This window comes from Alosa pseudoharengus, unplaced genomic scaffold (genome assembly GCF_046254945.1).
Source record: "Alosa pseudoharengus isolate Yale_2024_CS ecotype anadromous, Long Island Sound unplaced genomic scaffold, YU_APseudo_1.1 YU_APseudo_1.1_scf_2, whole genome shotgun sequence".
NCBI classification, from domain to species: Eukaryota; Metazoa; Chordata; class Actinopteri; order Clupeiformes; family Clupeidae; genus Alosa; species Alosa pseudoharengus.
In genome coordinates, this window is record NW_027468663.1 from 28,432,449 (window position 1) to 28,450,365 (window position 17,917).

General features: G+C 42.5%; 3 protein-coding genes across 3 annotated transcripts; 1 reads left to right on the forward strand and 2 right to left on the reverse strand.

Moving 5' to 3' along the window:
- Nucleotides 1-2,921, forward strand: LOC143134227 (uncharacterized). The gene is made up of 3 exons (XM_076294422.1): nucleotides 1-328; nucleotides 736-872; nucleotides 1,011-2,921. Exons 1-3 carry the CDS (start codon nucleotides 94-96, stop codon nucleotides 2,292-2,294), a joined length of 1,656 nt encoding a protein of 551 aa, XP_076150537.1. The 5' UTR covers nucleotides 1-93; the 3' UTR covers nucleotides 2,295-2,921.
- Nucleotides 2,922-5,337: 2,416 nt separating this feature from the next.
- On the reverse strand, nucleotides 5,338-7,509 carry rbp2b (retinol binding protein 2b, cellular). Its single transcript, XM_076294425.1, has 4 exons — nucleotides 7,437-7,509; nucleotides 6,914-7,092; nucleotides 6,180-6,281; nucleotides 5,338-5,391 (listed from the first exon to the last, which is right to left on the reverse strand). The coding sequence occupies exons 1-4, from the start codon at nucleotides 7,507-7,509 to the stop codon at nucleotides 5,338-5,340; spliced, it is 408 nt and encodes a 135-aa protein (XP_076150540.1).
- A 5,371-nt stretch (nucleotides 7,510-12,880) lies between these two features.
- Nucleotides 12,881-17,610, reverse strand: rbp1.1 (retinol binding protein 1, cellular, tandem duplicate 1). Its single transcript, XM_076294424.1, has 4 exons — nucleotides 17,412-17,610; nucleotides 16,982-17,160; nucleotides 15,020-15,121; nucleotides 12,881-13,809 (listed from the first exon to the last, which is right to left on the reverse strand). The coding sequence occupies exons 1-4, from the start codon at nucleotides 17,482-17,484 to the stop codon at nucleotides 13,759-13,761; spliced, it is 405 nt and encodes a 134-aa protein (XP_076150539.1). The 5' UTR covers nucleotides 17,485-17,610; the 3' UTR covers nucleotides 12,881-13,758.
- Between the last annotated feature and the right edge of the window lie 307 nt (nucleotides 17,611-17,917).

Consider the following 17,917-nt stretch of genomic DNA (forward strand, 5'->3'; position numbering starts at 1 on the left):
ATCAACACAACTTTTCAAATCCCCGAGACCATAGGATAGGACTGGACCGAGGACTCGATTTAAAACATCGGAAACGTACTAAAAGCTGTAAAAATGATAAATCATGAAGACTTTCAACGACAATTCAAATCTGTTATGGAAAACCTTTTACATGCAGCTGTTTCTGAAACGACGAAACTCTTCGAGAACACTGTGCAAGAAATGAAAGCAGAGTTGGTTCGGTTGAAGAAACAGGACAGTAACTTCGAACAGCAAATTTCTTCAGAAGACAATCATATTCCTATATCTAACAAGAATCCATGTACACGGGATGTGGGTATACAGTGTGGTAAGTACTCGATGGAAATTAATTTAAGTAACAGGGAAACTATAGCTTCGTTTCTGGCTAACGTTACACATGAGACGTAGGCTAAGCTAGGCTAATCTTAGGCTAGCCTAACCTACTACTAGCGAAGATAGTAAGCCATTCTCAGTTAACCCAAACATTGTAGATAGATTATTTGCGACATGGTAACGAAGGACCATGCAACACACGATGTGTCTGTAGAGTTTTGTTTGTTTGCCTGCCTGTGCACAGGTTTTCGAATCCACCACTTGTTTCGATAGAGGTTTAAGTTTATGTATTTTTTTGTTTATCAGGATTCAGGATTATGTGTTACGGAGCCCTAAAGGGGACCAGTTCCACCAGTTCGTACATTCGTGTTTTTATTAAATGATGATCTGTCTCACCTTCAGTAACACCCACCCTTTTGGAGCGGTCCCGCAGTCCTTCCCTACATGGAGAAAACGACAAGGATAGATTTTTAGGTTTGCCTCCAGGTCTTCTACAGTATGGGAACCAACAGCTTGCAGTGCTTCTTATCAAGCAAGAGGTGAGTTATATTCAGTCATGTCCACAGAATATTACAAGCAAGTATTAGAGAGCATGTTAAGACACACTCTTCCTTAAATTCATTTTGTTGATCTGTGTTCATGTTTGTCTGTCTGCGTGTCCTGTATCTGTTCCACAGGATGCAGACATGTATGACTACAGCTCTGCGTGCGTCTTTCCGAGGCTGACAGGTGACCAGTTAAAGTCCTGCCTGGTGCAGAGGACTCAGCCACCAGTTACATCTCAAGAAGCTGACCAGAGTCCATCAAATGAATCCACAGCTCTGCACACCCATAATCCCACTCCTCCATCTCAACCTGTGCAAGAGCCTGCTCCCTCAGCACCTGTTGAAACGGCTCAAAGTCGGGAATTTAATCCTTTAGACAGTCTCCAGGCCTCTTTAGACCTGATGCCTGATATACCGGAGGGAAATCCTGCCACGCCATTGCCATCACCACCTGCACCACCCACATCAACCAGCCCCCAGACAGATGCAGCTGATAAAAGCACACCTGCTACACCCATGGCTGCACACAAGGTAATTACCTTGAAATTAGAACCAATTGATTGTGAAATAGATCAGTCACATCCACTGACTCACCAGAACAAGCCTAGACGGCCAAGTACCAGGCAATCAAAGTCAAAGCTTTGTCATGTGGTGACTCTAGAGACAACCCAATCCCAGGCAAAAAATCCCCCTCAGGAAAAAGCTACAGACAATTTGATATTCCAGAAGCGGCAAGCAGTGGTCACTCTGACCCACTGCGATACTTCTCCGAGGCCTAGCAAGGCTGTAGCCCAGAAGAAACCACGCCACCCAGGTGGGGGCCCTGTCGGTAAGAACCAGTGTGAGGTGTGCATGCGCACATTAAGCAGTGCGTCGTCCTTGCAAAGCCACCGCTTGTTGCACACGGGCGAGAGGCCATTTGCCTGTGACCGCTGCGACAAGTCCTTCACCAGCGTGCGTGGCCTCAACCGCCACGTGCGGGTGCACTCAGGTGGTAGGCCGCACCAGTGCGCACAGTGTGGCAAGTCATTCGTCTATCAGTTCAACCTCACAGCGCACCAGCTCACCCACGGCAGCAAAAAGCCGTACGGCTGCGGCGTCTGCGGCAAACGCTTCCTGTCCAAACCAGAGCTGACCACGCATTCGCGCGTGCACACCAATGAGAAGCCATACAAGTGCACGCTGTGCGGGAAGAAGTTCAAGTACCGCATGTCGTACAACACACACATGCGAGGACATCACGGAGATTTGCGCTACAAATGCACAATCTGTGGCAAAGCCTTTGTAGACCCCAGCAACTTGAATACACACAAGCGCATACACACCGGGGAGAAGCCATACAAGTGTAAAGAGTGTGGGAAGACGTTCACACAGTCAGGCCATCTCAAGAAGCATGTCACGACGCAACATGCATAGCTATCAAATTGTCAAGCTCTGGGACTAATTTTTTTTATCATTTTTATCAAGTTAACAATGTAGGTTGGTGTAGTAGACCTACACCATGCAACAACAAATCAATTGGGATTAATATGAGTCCATATGATGTGCCAGTGTGTTGATTTATATCAGGGATTCTCAAATCTTCTACTGGACTTTTTGCAGGCTCACATATGGTGTTTTCATGAGTAGTCAACTCATTACGGTTATGCTCAATAGTGTGTCTCACACTTTTCAAATATTTGGTATGAAAATCATGTATAGCATTGCTACATATTTAGCAATTCCAGTGGCACAGATGATCAATGTACACTTCTTGTAATGTATTATATGGGGGTGGTTACTGTGACAGTAATTAGTCTAGACCATGGATGTGAAATGAAAATATTTAGGAGAGAAAGTTTCACACAGCTTATAAGGTTGTAAATGTATCTACTTTACTCATCTGTGAAATATTTTAGATATGAACGCTGAAAATGTGTATGTGCTTTTTTGTATACATTCATGTTTATATCGGATGCTTCACTTATGTTGCTATTTCTTTTTTATTCATCATGTCATTGTATGACATAGATTTTTAATAAAAGCTTAAGAGGAAGAGTTTGACAGATGTCCATATGAAACTCTATGAGCAACTTACACTGGAAAAATGCACCAATGTATAGACTGAATATCAGCCTATATTATAAAACACTGAAAAAGGTCTATCTGAAGTTATGAAAAACGATTTTCCTCAGCTTTCTGTTAACTAGCACTGGGTGGAGGTGAGCGTAAAGGGAATTGTTTACACCAAAAACTGCATTTGATTAAGCATCGTAACAATGATGAGTTATATTGATTTGCCTATTTCTATATATTTTTTTATCTCGGGCAACAAATGTGTAGGTTTGTTAGGTTAATAGCTGCTCAAATCATTCCATGTTAAGAGTCACGACCACAGCCATCCATGTCAACACATTGGCTGACCCAAATGGAAATCCAAAGAAAAGCCAGGTAGGGCAGATTCAGGTGCTGACAGTCATCACTATCAATTAACATGAATGAACTGTACCATTGGTAGTTTTGCCTCTCATTCCCCTCACCCCCCAAAGGTGAGAAATACGTTCATCACCACAATGTACCTTTTGTGGTCTAGCAATGGGAACCATTCACACGCTATTCAAGAGATTTTCTAACTCAGATAGACCCTTATTAATGTCCGACTGCCTACTTCACAGTGCGGCATAATGGATTGTACAAAAGACAAGGGTGGCTATTGACAGGTCTATTGTTCTGAAGATGGTCGGCCATTCTCTATATCTCACTAGGTGATACCCATTCAGACGTCTACACAGTTGCATTACAATACATCTGGTCTTATGCAAATGTTACGTTCACATGAGACATGTACAGAAAAGTGTGTTGTGTGCTTTCTGAAAACTTATATGTGAAAGCAACTCAAAGGCTCTCAAAAGATCTGTTGATCTTCAGCTTCCTATCTGCTTCCTTCCAGATTAATGCAGCTGAAAGTAAAAAAAGTAAAGTAGCCTAAAGAAGTAAAAAATACTTCTCATTGTTGTCATTTTGCTTCTTGGAAGCAATTGGCACTTTTCATTCCCTGGCAGTCAATGGTTATGTGGTTACATATATCTTGATTCTATGACAATCCACCTTCAAAAGGATACCTCTGTTCACTCTATTCCCTTTGTATTGAAATCACAGCAACTCATCAACACCACACACAATATCCCAGTCAGCTGAAGTCATGGAACTGTCCTGCACAGAGATTGTCTAAAAACATCTACAGTCATTCAAAAGTTTTATAGGCAAAAGAGGTCCATTTAGTGGTCTGAGAGCATCACTGTATTTAGGCCTATCACTTTGACAAAACAACATTTTCAATGAGATCTGGGCCATTATTCACAAAGCATTTTATTGTAGCCTCTAGCCTACTCTATTCTATCATACTAAATTGCACTAAAGGTTTTAACAAAGATTTCTCTTAAAACCCATGATGCTGAAATATGCGAACGGACCCTAACTCATTCCTTAATTACACAAACTCATGAACCACTGGCCCATGCTGAGTGTTGTCTGCTAATTTCAGGATGTGCCTGTGTTAGCCTCATTGGTGCAAAGGATGTAGCGTATACAGGACACAACCCTGAGGAGAGCCAGTGGAGAAGCACTGTTTAGATAGACAGCCATTAACCCTCACCCTTTGGGATCCATTTGTTAAAAAATCTTTGATCAAGTCTAAAAGGCTTTTCTCAAGCTTGAAATCTTAATTTTCTACCTTGAATATGGCTGAACGCAAATGAAAAATCCATAAGAGCCTGGCATATGTGGCAAAATCCTCTAAGTGATCATACAGAGGGTTAAGTAGCATGTTGCCTCCAGGCAACATAGCCTAATTTGGCTTGTTTGAACAAAATGAAACAACCATTGGATAATTCTTCAGCAGGGGTGGGAACCTCTATCCAATGCAACTGCAAAAAAGATGTCACATGACTCATAGTCAGTCAATTTGGTTCCTTATTCAGGGACTCTGCAGGCATTTCTCAGTACTTTCCTTCCAGTAAATCCTCAAGAAAATATATGAGTAAGCTTTATTGATAAGTAAAGATGTATTATTGACAACTTTGCATAACATATCAATGTAGGTGCAGGAAATTACAAAAAACTGCATGTTGCCCTGAGGCAACATTGTATCATAATGGACTTGGCATATGACCTTACAAAATATAATGCATTAATTTCCCCACTTATTATATTTTAGTAAGTAAATTGGCAAATGTTTTGCCTGCATTTGTTAATATGCTCAAATAACTGCATTTGAATGAGGTACACTAATCTGAATGAACTAAACTAAATGGACATGTATTTTACATTGATTTAGATTGTAGTTAATATATGCTTATCATCTTACTGTTCTATACATACTGATATATACAGCAGAATGTACATATTTCCTTGCATTCAGGAGATCCCAACAGATGAGTTATTGGTGGTGTTGTCCATCATATTCAGTGAGAGATCAACTTCATTCCTTCCTCTTGAACACTTGTATGCAGACCTTGTCCTCACATGTCAGCTCCTGAGAAAAGAGGTTACACAAGGGTAAGAAGAAAAGTAAACATTTCAGGATAGGGACGGCAGGAACATTTTCTCAGAATTGAGGCGATTCAGCTGCATTTCCACTTCTGCTGTGTGGCAACAATAGTCCTTTCTGATTACAGTGGGATCAAAAACCAGTACCATTACCTGTGCATCACACTGCACACACTGTCTCTTCTTAAGTTCCCTGTACTGGCAGAGAAACGTATGGTCACAGCGTCACAATATAGACACTATTTATTCAAAAATCCCATTGACAGCACAAATAACTGCATTTTGAATGAAGTACACTATTCTGAATGGACTTGACTAAATGTATATCTTAACGTGTTTTACAGAGCCAAATAGTAAACAGCACGGTGATGGTGGTAAGCAGAGCAAATGTCCTTTTAAAGGCTCATCTGCTTGAGATCACCATAGCAGTGGGTTAGACTACACTGAGATGCTTGGAATGCATAGAATTAGTGTGAAAAACATTCTTTTCAGCTCACATCCATGCCCTTAAAGTAATGGTGGCTACAGAACCAAATGCATTTGTTTACAAATGTACCCGTGTTACAGCAAGAGTAAAACCAGACAAGCATCAAACATTTTTTTAAATCATATTTTTCATTGTTTGTATCAGAGAAACTAATAAGGTGTTAACAATTATAACATTAAATGTTTTAATTTATGTGCATAATAGAAGAATGATAAACTACTTCACTACAAAACAACATATTAACATTGCATTACTTTGCTCAGTTGATGAACATGAATGTCCCTTACCAGATACAGTTTACCATCATCTATCCAGTGCTTCCAGCCCCGGTTGGCCTTCTCCCCCTTCTGGGTGCACACCAGTCGGTCTCCCTCCCAGTTCACCAGGGCCTGTGGGGAGTGACAGGTGCGCTGCTAGAAAATGTGGGCCCTATCACAGACATTATTATCGGGGGGTCTCTCTGGGGGCCCCTTGTCAATGCAGGGCCCTTAGAATCGTCCTACCCCCCCTACCCCCCCCCCCCCATCCCCCACCCAGCAGCGGCGCCCCTGGGGGGTGGTACAGTGTGGAGTGATGAGACAGGGTGGGCGCACACGTGATCTGATCACTGACTCGTTGACTCATAGTAACTTGAGTGAAAGAGTTCAGGAGGAGTGTGTGACCTTGGCACAGTTAACATTTCAAAAGAGAGAGAGAGGGTACAGAATCCCTTTGCTTGCAGTTTTACTCAATCTTATCTATTTTTATTGTTGATTGTGGATCTATATATTCTTTTCAGTGACCCAGGGCATATATTGGTAATATTACATGCTGTTTAGCAAGAAAATGATTAATCACAGATCAATATCTACACATACATTTAAACAGACAGGCATCTAAACAGATTTAGGGCAGTTTCATCCAGACTAAATAGAAATTTAGACAAAGAGCAAACTGAACACGAAAAATGTATGTAGAACACACATAGCAGGAGGCCTAAAGGAGAATATATACTCGGAGAGAAAGGGTCAAGATTTTCTACCTTGACCACCCTGTTGTCCAATCCTTTGGTGTGTTCGTCCATCTCTACTCCGATGGTGAAGGTGAGCTCGTAGTTTCTGAAAGTGCTGAGGGTCTTGATTGTCATTTTGTCGCCTTCCTGAATTAAGACTTTGGTCTGGGCAAGGGCGCATGCAATCTTGCGGGTGGCAAAATCAATGTCTGTGAGGATGATAGTGAATTGTTTTCAATTGCACATTGAACACACGCAAACACACAGAAATGGAGAGGGGGGGGGGGGTAAACTAATCTAGCAAAAAAAAAAAAATCAGGTTAGTTAATCAATAAAAGTTACACAGACACAAGCCTAAGCCCAAATCAGTCCATTATGCACGTTTCACAGTAAAGACATTACCACTCATCAGCTATAACCTGTTGGTCTAAGTGCTTAGCCAGAATTAGCTGATGTAGGTCTGGTCCAGACTAGGCCTCTGTGTAAGTAAGTAAGTAAAGCCAGAAAGGGACAAATTGAGCTGCTGCAATAGAGACCTGCTGCCTGCTCTTACTCAGTGCCTTCAGGTAGTCTTCAAAGTTGTCACTCTTCTCCATCTCCCAGGTCCCATTGAAGTCCACCGGCATGGCTCTGCTGTGCTGTGCTCTGCTGTGCTGTTCTGCACCGGGCTGTGTGCTGGGCAGTGTTGTGTTGTACTGTGTGAAATCTGGACTAAACTGGACTTTGGGATGGAGCGGGTACAGAGCGCTCTGGTCTTTTATATAGGGCAGACCTTGCTGGCTGGGTGTAGGGCAGAGTACTATTGATAAGAGGGGTTACTGGGCTAAGGGGGTGGGGGGTGGGGGGTGGGGGTTGCTACCAGCAGAACCCCTGGTTATGCATGGACAGGGTCACGACATCAGGCTGCAATAATAAAACACCCAGCAATAAAATTCCATCTGCAGAAATGGGGGTTGGGGGTGTCACACAGTCCGTTCACAACATTTACTGTTGTACTACTATGCTACATGATGGATAGATGTTTGAGAGGGGAGCGGCTGTACCATATGCAGGTGTGCACTCAAAGTCCATTTGCCTATATGAATGCAGACAAGAGACGGCCTGTGACACGTGGACACATCTGCCTCACAGTGTAAATATGCTTTACGCACTCTGTCAGAGTGGAATCACCCTGTGTTTGCTCATGATCAGGCAAGCAGGAGTGAAGTTAGAGACGGGCTCCGGGCCAGATCTGGCCAAGATCTGGTGAGGAGTCAGGAGAGAGAGGTCTCTGATCAAATCAGCACTGGATCTAGCCTAGAAATCTAGACGCACCCTAGCGGCGGCAAATTAATTTGCTCAGCCTGTACGTCTAGTATCGAACCATAGGAATTTCTATTGGCTTAACACCGTGGATGTTCTCCAATCACAGCGATCTATTTCGTTAGAGAGTCTTAAGGTGGGCTTAACAGGATAACGACATCCTGCGACGGTGAACAACAAGGAAGGTGGCTATGGCGAACGAAGAGCGGTTGTTTGAATCGGTGTTGGCGTCAACTTTGGAGGAGTTGGACTTGTGCTTTTCTTTGAAAGTAGAGCAACACAAAGCACTTAAGTCATTCCTTTCGAAGAAGGATGTATTTGCCGTTTTGCCGACCGGATACGGATATGGTCGTAGCGCTGGCCTATTGCATGCCTAGGCAGTTTGAAAGACAATTCTCTGCCCGCCCCTTGGATTAAGCAGGTGAATGATTCGATTCCAGACTATACATTTCAATGATAAAGGATGGCCCGCCAGGCTACACTGGATCCATAAAGCAGCCATAAAGACTATGGACCAGGGTGAAAATAGAGATGAATATAGCTGTGTTAATAAAATCCTCTGATTTGCTATAAACAGTACAGTACAGTGTTTGTTGATGATTTATTCAAATTAAATTATTAGATAAGTATGCATGTATTATTACACCATCAAAGGTTTGAAATAATGGCACAATAAAAGTTCCAAGAACGAGGACACAAAATCTAAACCATTTTCTGAAATCAGATATGATCATTTAAAACAGTCCTTTCTTATCACTTGCAGTTCAAGCTGAAATAGAAACAAGACAAACAACTCAGGAGACCATATAATAATAACATTTATTCTCATAACATCAGGTACTCACAGTCTCTATATGATTTGCATCCCAAGTATTGTTTGCTTTTATTTGTTTTTACTAATCAAATGTATGTTTGTATTGCAATGACATAATCATGATACTTCTCCATGTTCTGTGTGATTAAAAGGTGAGTGTACAAGGGTGACAGGTAGTCTGCCTGGCTTCCTCCTCCACCTCCCTTGCGTTTCACATGACAACCCACTTAATTCACACGCTTTGATCATCTTTCATCAGACAGAGAAGAGAAGAGGGACTCCATAAATCCTGTTAGACACCTGCTTTTTGTTCTGTGTGGTTGTTAGTGGCGATAACTCATTCCTCACTTAATGGTTCTGAGGTAGATATAGTTTGATGATTTAACATCCTAGCTGCAGGTTCAGAGTCGAGATGCTATCATCTGAATATTTTGTCTTTCTTCAATAGAGAGAGAGAAAGAGAATTACAATCAAGGTACATGTTGAAAAAAGTAAAGGATCACTGCCAGACATGGTTCAAAACACACTGAAATGTCATCACCACTTTAACTTTTTTCACAGGATTTATAACCACTAACATACATAGGAGGTTATCTTTTCACAGGATTTATAACCTATAACATATTGAACAAACTTGGTTTGTTTTATTTGTTTGTCTGAAAGCAGGATTACACAAAACTAAATTTTCATCAACCTGTGTTGAGAGGTGCCGCAAGAGTCAAGGAAGAACCAATTCAATGGTTTGGCGGACTTGGATCAAGAGTTTTTTTCCCTCTATCTTTTATCTTTGTGATAAGGCATATTGGCCTTGGCAGAGGTCTAGTCTGCTGTTTGGGTGCCCTTTTATTCTCTCTCTCTCTCTTCATGACTGTGGCTACAGATGTGAAGTTCTCAGGGTGTGACAAGAGATTATAGTATTTTATGTAATAATTCATTTGTCATCAGATGTGGTTATTTTTCCAGTGGAGATTAAGCCTAGCAATCAGAGAAAAATCTATATTTTCTGTATGTTGCTCTGCTTTAAGTGAGACAGTGTTCTAAGCCAATTAAAAAAGACAAAACCATGTAACTGCACATGTGTATTAAACACAGTGCCCAATGCCCAGTGAATCAGAATCAGATCAGTGCTTCAATCAGAAAGAAGAATGAAGAAAAGAAATCCATTCCCATGTACAACCCGTCCCTGTGTATTAACACTAAATAATTCAGTTTGTATGTTAATTTGTTTTATTTATATGACTATATTGGAGAGAGAGAGAGAGAATTGTTGTGAAAGGGAAACTGCGGAGATGAGGAGATGCTTTATCACTTCAGATGCATTCGGCACATACGCCTTCAGTATTATTTGTGATGTATGCATGGGACAGCGTTAAATCCCATCACTCATGAATGCTTATTCAGTATAATCCCATATGGCTAATAGGATTACGGGAGCATGCTTAAAGATGGCTCAGTCATCCCAGGTTAAAGATGGTTTAATCATTCAAGATTTCACATTAAAAAATGTCTGTCTAAAGCATCAGCTCTCAGAGTCCCCTCGCAATGCACTATTTTTGATAGAGTGGGGAAACCAAGTTGCAATTTTGGATCAATTTGTATTGAATGGCTACAGCCCTGAGACATGAGAAGGGATATACAATGTTGTTTAATATGTTTCATAAGCACTAGGAAGGTGTATGTTACGCTACAGATGGTCTAGAATGTGTAAGGTTTTCAATCAAACAAAAAGGGCAGGTTACAGGTTACAAGACGATTGATACAGACAGTATCTTCACGAAGTTTAGCGTTTGCAGCCATCTTGAATTTAGTCACGATAAGTCGAGCGACGAGTAAGAATGAACAGGTATGATAAGGGATCAGATTCCAAAAATAATTCCGTGGAAATGCATGGATTCCAGTTGCTGCTACTGGAAGAAACTGTAATCCATGCATTTCAACAGAATTATTTTTGGAATCTGATCCCTTATCATACCTGTTCATTCTTACTCGTCGCTCGACTTATCGTGACTAAATTCAAGATGGCTGCAAACGCTAAACTTCGTGAAGATACTGTCTGTATAAATTGTCTTGTAAGTAAACTACCAGTGCTTTTTCAAAGTTCTCAATGTCTCGTTTTAAATGTCAGGGCCCTCGGAAGTCTACCAATGAAGTGTGGAGATACATTGAGCCTCGTAAATGGTGTAAAACAGTGATTTATTTGCATGGCTATGCCGATGCCGAGGCACCACCATTGACCGCCTTGTTGGTAGCATCGGCTAACTAGCGCCAGATTTCGGAGTGCAGGGGACAAGCCGAGATGGGCTATGAGACATACGTTCACACTCGGTATCATGTTTCAAAACACTTTAGGTCAAAATCACACCGGAATTCTCCTTTAAGCTTTTTTTAAGTTGGCAAAAGTTTGAACTAGCCAACTAGCTCCGCTAGTGGGAAAACGCATGGGACTCATGAGTTGTAGCGCTATCCTATTGCATGCAGAGGGAATTTGAAATACAACCGATTATCCCACCCCTCGGACTGAGCACTGCAAATGGTGAGTCCCCAGACCCTACATTTTAATGTGGGTCTGACTCGTCAGGCTAGGAAGTCTATTCTGTGGGGACTATTTTCAGGTGCTGCATGATATCATTGTGCTGCTGCGTCCATGGTGTTCCTTGATTATTACGCTGGAATTAGAGTATAGCTCCATGTCAAATCAGCAGAAAATCACCACGTTTCATTTTCCTTTGGCCTTATTACACTTTCTAACTTGAGAGGAGACAAGTTTTATTTACCGGAAATCTTAGTCACTTTTAAACATGATGCTAGCAGACGAGATGCTAATGGTCTAATCCGATTCAATTATCTATGCTAGGCTGGAGCTAAAAATGGTATTGCCAGACTCAGAGAACTTCTGGATGAACTGGAGAAAGGTAAACATCAATTGTTTAACTCAAGGGGAGGTGAAAAATGAGTGTAATTCCCCAAATGGTGGAATATCCCTTAAAACTTCAGTCATGTAAACTATGTTTGCAAGGTAGGCTAATATTTATGTATAAGGTTTCCTTTCTTACACATCTTAATTTTCTTGTCCTATGCTGACCTAGAGCGGCGAATGTGATGCAACTGACATGAGATGGACAATTGTGTTGTCTCCTCTGTGAGAATGGTGTCATTATGATTCAGACAGAAATGCTTTGAAGAATGACATATTCAGAAATATTTCCCTGAAAGATTAGTTCATTTTCTGGCTTTGACATGTGTATCATTTTTAATACTCTACAACCTTCAACAGTTAGGCTTAACCTGATAAGTTCCTGACTTGATACTCTGTGGATGCCAATTTAGGTCTTGTGCACTGTACAAAATATACACACATAACATATCACATAAAAGGTTATGTCTGTCAATTTCACTGAATGCCTTAGAGGATGGGTCTAGGCCCAGATAGCAAGAGGCTGGCGACCACTGTCGGTCCACTGGGGGCATAGCTGGCGGTCCGCTGGCATTTTGCTCATCGGTTCTCTGGCAGGTTGCAGACAAATTGCCCAATATTTTGCCAATATTGGTCTAAAATCTTTTTCATTTGTTATACTCCACATATCATTTAATTAACTTTTCTTAATATTCGTGACAAGTTAAATTTAAAGAGATGGTGGTCCAACGGCGGACCACAAGTGGCACGCCACCGGCGGCATACCACCAGCGGTCCGCTATCTGCCAATCTGAATTTGCTATCTGGGGGTGTGAGCTTGAAAAACAGAAACACTGCACTCGGAACAGCATTTACTGGTCAACCCCTTAATGAGTGCAATTCATCTAATTGAATGAATCAGGCAAAACTAAAATAGGCGTCTAAAGCACGTCCTCGGGACATGGCAGAGACTTTGAGGGAACACATGTTTGGTTTCAGGTTTATTTATTTAATGGTATTTCTGTCATTCATGGTACATTGTCATAACATCAGGGAAAACATAACACGAGTGGCTACCCGCCTCCTCAACTAGACTATAACTGGACTCTGGGTTTGACCTCCAGGGTTTCCACAGTCTTGCCTTACTGATTACTGATCACCTCTCTCTGTGATCTCTCTCTTTCTATATCCATCTGCCAGCACCATGAGAATGCAGCATCACTGCACCTCTGTCTCTCTCTTCCACTCTGCATAGTTGGCCTATGGCTGTTTCTCTCGCCTGTGCTATTAACTCTTGCTGTCCTGCTATCTCACACTTTCTGCAAGAGGCGCTAAACATACAGGAACTCTGCTCTACTTTACTGAGAAAGGGGATGGACTTTGCTCCTAGACTCACTAATTAAAGACGCAAACACACACAGCTGTGCGGAGGCAACTGGTAGATTCCTGACGGCAGAGTAAACAAAACAAACAAACAAACAAACAAGTCAAGCAGTTGTAATGTAACCGCCTGTTTTTTTTTTTTTTTTTAAATCAGGACTTCTGAAGTGAGGGCGGACAGACCCTTAAACCACTGCCAAGGCAGGCCCCAAAGGTGGACCCAAACCACTCGAAGGGAGTGAGGGGTATATGGTAGGGGTAAAGTACATCAAGTAGAGGCACGAAGCAGCAGCTTTGCCCAGAGCAGTGTGTATATGTGTGTGTGTGTGTGTGTGTGTGTGTATGTGTATGTGTGTGTGTGTGTGTGTGTGTGTGTGTGTGTGTGTGTGTGTGTGTGTGTGTGTGTGTGTGAGAGTGTGTGTGCAATCTGTGTCTGTCTGTGTCAGTCTCCAGTTGGCACTGTGCTGTGAGGCCTTTGCAGCAGATTTAGGTCTTCTTGAAGACCTGCTTGGCAACAATACCCTCCACTCTCAGCTCCTGTTCAATGAGAAAGAAGGAAAAGGAGATGGAGAAATGAGATGGTCATTAGTTAAAACAATCTCAAATAAACATATTATTATACAGATCATACTACAGTGCTACCACAGCAAGACATCCAGGTGCACCTCTCTAAGCATAACTAAAACGTGAAGGGAATGTCACTAGCTATATATTTAGAAGTGTGAGCGTGTCTAGCTGAACCTTCAAGTCAAGAAAGGATTACAGTATCGAGCTGCAGTTCCTATAATAGCCTATGGAGGGAGCTCATGTGCAGTGTATCAGATGTAATGGTGGTGCTCTCTCCCTCTCTCATCCACAAGCAGATGACTAGCATCTGTTGTTTTCATTTATAGATCACGTGTAAATCCAATGATCTTTACCAGCAGGCCATAAACATGATTGTAATGGTACTACAGCATCGTTATAGTAATGTGAATGTGCTTGCAAAGAGCATGCACACACACACACACACACACACACACACTAATGTTTGTATTTCCTCATGGCTATGGTAATTAACTGGCACAGTAAAAAGTACATCTGCGGCCAGTTGTATCCTATACAAAACATATCTTATACATAAGACAAACGTATCCTATACATAAGACAAATATATCCTATAAGTAAGACAAACGTATCCTATACATAAGACAAACGTATCCTATACATAAGACAAACGTATCCTATACATAAGACAAACGTATCCTATACATAAGACCAGGGCCAGTGGCAGTGGACCTCTCAGTAAAGCACAGATGCAGCTCTGGGTGGAAATGACATACAACTCCAAACGACAGGGTCTGTTCTCTCTCTGGGTGTGACCCGGGTCAGCAGACCGGCGGACTCCTCAGTCCCAGTCTCTGCTGAATGCTTGAGAGACATTAGCCCCTCTAGGCACTATGAATAGGTTTGCTACACTTTGATTGGTAAATTTAGGACCAAAGATGGCAGAAAATGAATCTGCAAAATGAATTAATTTAGAGTTCTGCGATGTAGAATTTTGTTATATTGTTGTTTTTGTTATTTACCTTTACTGTTTTTTTCAAGTGTACATCACACGGCCTACCATGCAACAAAACTCATTATTTCCCCATCTAGACATTTTTCACATTCAGTGCCTACTGATGAACTCACACATCAATCCTCCAACAACACACACACACGCGCACACACTAGCACTCCCCCTCCCGGCTGTTGATAGACTCACCAGGTGTAGCTCGTCGCCCTCGATCCAGTGGGTCCAGCCTCTGCCCTCTTTCTCCCCTTTCTGCACACACACCAGCTTGTCTCCATCCCAGCTCACAGTAGTCTGGGGAGGCCAGCCAAAGACAAAGAAAGAGAGGAGAGACATTACGGACACAGGTCTGTGTATGTGCTTGTCTGTGACTCTCTCTCTCTCACACACACACACACACCAGCTTAACTTGATCCCAACTCAGAAGAAGAGTAGGCACACACACTCACACACACACACACACACACACTAGGTCAGGCATATCATCCCATTCACAATAGTCTGGAAAAGCAGGCAAAGAGGAGAAAAGATACTATGGATACAGGCCTTCAAGAGTTTTTCTCTCTGACTGAAACACACACACACACACACACACACTCTCCCTCACATGCAAACACACACAATTATATGTGGGCGTATGTGAGTGTGTGTGTGTGTCTCTCTCTATCTCTCTTTCTTTATAACACAGTCAGTTAAACAGACTGAAAGCGTCACTACAGGGACAGGTGCGCATGCGTGTGAGCACACACACACACACACACACACACACACACACACACACACACACACACACACACACACACACACACTCACACACACACACACACACACTCACACTCACACACACGAAAGAGAGAAGACCTGCAACACAGCATTAATGAGATTCACACTTCCATGCAACAATGCTGGGAACTGGGGTGGGAGTATGTGCCGCTTGGTGGTTGAATCTTGTGGTGGCGGTGATGGCAGTAGGGGTGGTGGAGCACCATGGTGTGGCGTGGTGTGTGTTGGATGCTGACGCTCCATCCTGTTTAATTAAAAAGCAAACCGCTCACTGGGCAGACTTATGAAGCTCACACTGGCGTGGTGCAAGTCATTAGCCTTGCGGGCGCCTACACATTTCACAGGCCATTTCACCACCGGGCGAACAAAGGGTGCCCTTCACCGGGCATGCTATGTGGCATCCGTCCACATCGCCGAGGACAATACCACCCTGACAAGGTGCCATCATGAGCATGAGACTAAAAGAGGACTGATAGGCCTGTGTGTGTGTGGGGAGCCGTTAATGTAGTGTTATTACTTTAAGATGGCTGTGACTTAAATTAGTTTGCTGCTGCTGTTACTGTTTGGGAGGAGAGGAGAAAAGATGGCCAACTATACAGGCATGGAGAGAGATGTACATAAAGAAGGAGAGTAAGAGCACCAGTGTTATCTGAGAGTGAGAGAGAGAGTGAGATAGAGAGGGAGTGAGAGGGAGAGAAAGAGAGAGAGAGAGAGAAAGTAATCATGAGAAAGAGAGACACAAAGGAGGAGCCAGAGCGAGTGGCAGAACAAGAGAAAGATGTCTGAATTGCACTGGTAAATTAGCTCCCTAAAAATGCTGGTTTACCTTTGAAATAATTTGTGATGACACACATGTCAACATTTCTTTCAGTTTAAATTTCTCCTATTTCTGCTCAGGCCAAATTAAATAAGATGATAACCTTGTGTGGGACACACACACACACACAGTTGAAGACCGGGGATCGAGCTGGTACAGGGGAGAGGATGCAAGAGCTGGTACAACCCGTGCGCATAACTACATAAACTCACCAGATACTCCAACCTGTGGCCATGAGTCACTCTTAAGACAGAGGCTTACACTAAGGTGAGAGTGTGCCAGTTGGTCTGTATGTAAGCAAACAGCGTTGACACTTGCAGTGTTCAAAGAATGGCCCCACTATTAATGACACGCACTAAAAATACTACTACCTGGAGTGGACGCAAAACTTGGTTGGTCCGACATCGCCTTGCGCGCACATTTCGTTTCGTTGAATAGTGAAGCGCACAGCTGTGGTGTTTGCACAAGTTAAACAAATCATTTAGTGAAGCGAATGTGAAGATTTTTACAACTACTTCCAGCAGAGTGCTGTGCTTTTGGAGGCGATGACATACCATGCATTTCCTGTCATCGATGCCACTCAAATCCTCCTCAAACTCCTTGCCGACCTCGAAGTCCATGTTGTAGTTCTTGAAGGTGCTGAGCGTCTTAATAATTATGTGATTGCCGTCCTGGGTGATCTCCTTGTCGGGTTTCAACAAGACGGCGATTTTCCTGATGGCAACATTAACATCTGCAGGATTTGGATAATAATACAGGAAGAAATTATTTAAATGTCAATATGACACAAACCGTTCCTGGGTTCTGGTAGCCTACTATTCTGAATATGGCAAACCTGAGATACGTATCTAGGATACTTCTGATGTGTACGCTATACCTTTACAATAAACAGGCCTATTACGAGAAAAATCCACTTGGCAAAAGTAGCCTACCTAAAGTACCCTGCGCTGTGTTTGTTGGGATATAGACCAATCAGAAACTCACCAAGACCCTTCAAGTACTCCTCGAAGTTGTCATTGACAATCATTTTCCAGTAGCCGGAGTAGTCAGCTGGCATTTTGAAAGTTAAGTGTGATTCCTTTAGTCCAGTGAAAATTGAGAGTAGCGGAGGTCCGATTGCCTACGATCGAATACCGGACTGCTGTCAGACACACCTGTTTTATTCAGAACGATTTAATGCGATTATGTCCAAGTGTCCCCCCTCTTGATGTAATATGAATGCGTAACCCACGGGTCCCGCCCACCCTGCAGCATAACCACTTGTAAGCTATACGTATGGTACATGTCCGCACTTGGAACCGTGCCCTTACATCATAATGTAGCGAGGAAGTACAACCTTTTTGCAAGCCTCAGCAGTTATTCAATTTATGAACATGGATGGACAGATTAAAAAGCATCTTTATCCATCTGCAGCAGAAATAACCCTTTTATTTGCTTTAGACAGATTGGCAAAATGTGATGTGTATAGGCCTACATAAATAGACATAGTA

Excerpts from the sequence above, each read along its gene's own strand:
- LOC143134227 (XM_076294422.1), top strand. The coding sequence starts at position 94 with ATGATAAATCATGAAGACTTTCAACGACAATTCAAATCTGTTATGGAA. Across the intron at positions 329-735 it reads GGATGTGGGTATACAGTGTG|TAACACCCACCCTTTTGGAG; the intron begins GTAAGTACTCGA and ends TCTCACCTTCAG. Across the intron at positions 873-1,010 it reads TGCTTCTTATCAAGCAAGAG|GATGCAGACATGTATGACTA; the intron begins GTGAGTTATATT and ends TCTGTTCCACAG.
- rbp2b (XM_076294425.1), bottom strand. The coding sequence starts at position 7,509 with ATGCCGGTGGACTTCAATGGGACCTGGGAGATGGAGAAGAGTGACAAC. Across the intron at positions 7,093-7,436 it reads AGACTACCTGAAGGCACTGA|ACATTGATTTTGCCACCCGC; the intron begins GTAAGAGCAGGC and ends TCATCCTCACAG. Across the intron at positions 5,392-6,179 it reads ATGATGGTAAACTGTATCTG|GAGCTGACATGTGAGGACAA; the intron begins GTAAGGGACATT and ends CTCTTTTCTCAG.
- rbp1.1 (XM_076294424.1), bottom strand. The coding sequence starts at position 17,484 with ATGCCAGCTGACTACTCCGGCTACTGGAAAATGATTGTCAATGACAAC. Across the intron at positions 15,122-16,981 it reads TCGATGACAGGAAATGCATG|ACTACTGTGAGCTGGGATGG; the intron begins GTATGTCATCGC and ends TGGCCTCCCCAG. Across the intron at positions 13,810-15,019 it reads AGGGCGACGAGCTACACCTG|GAGCTGAGAGTGGAGGGTAT; the intron begins GTGAGTCTATCA and ends CTCATTGAACAG.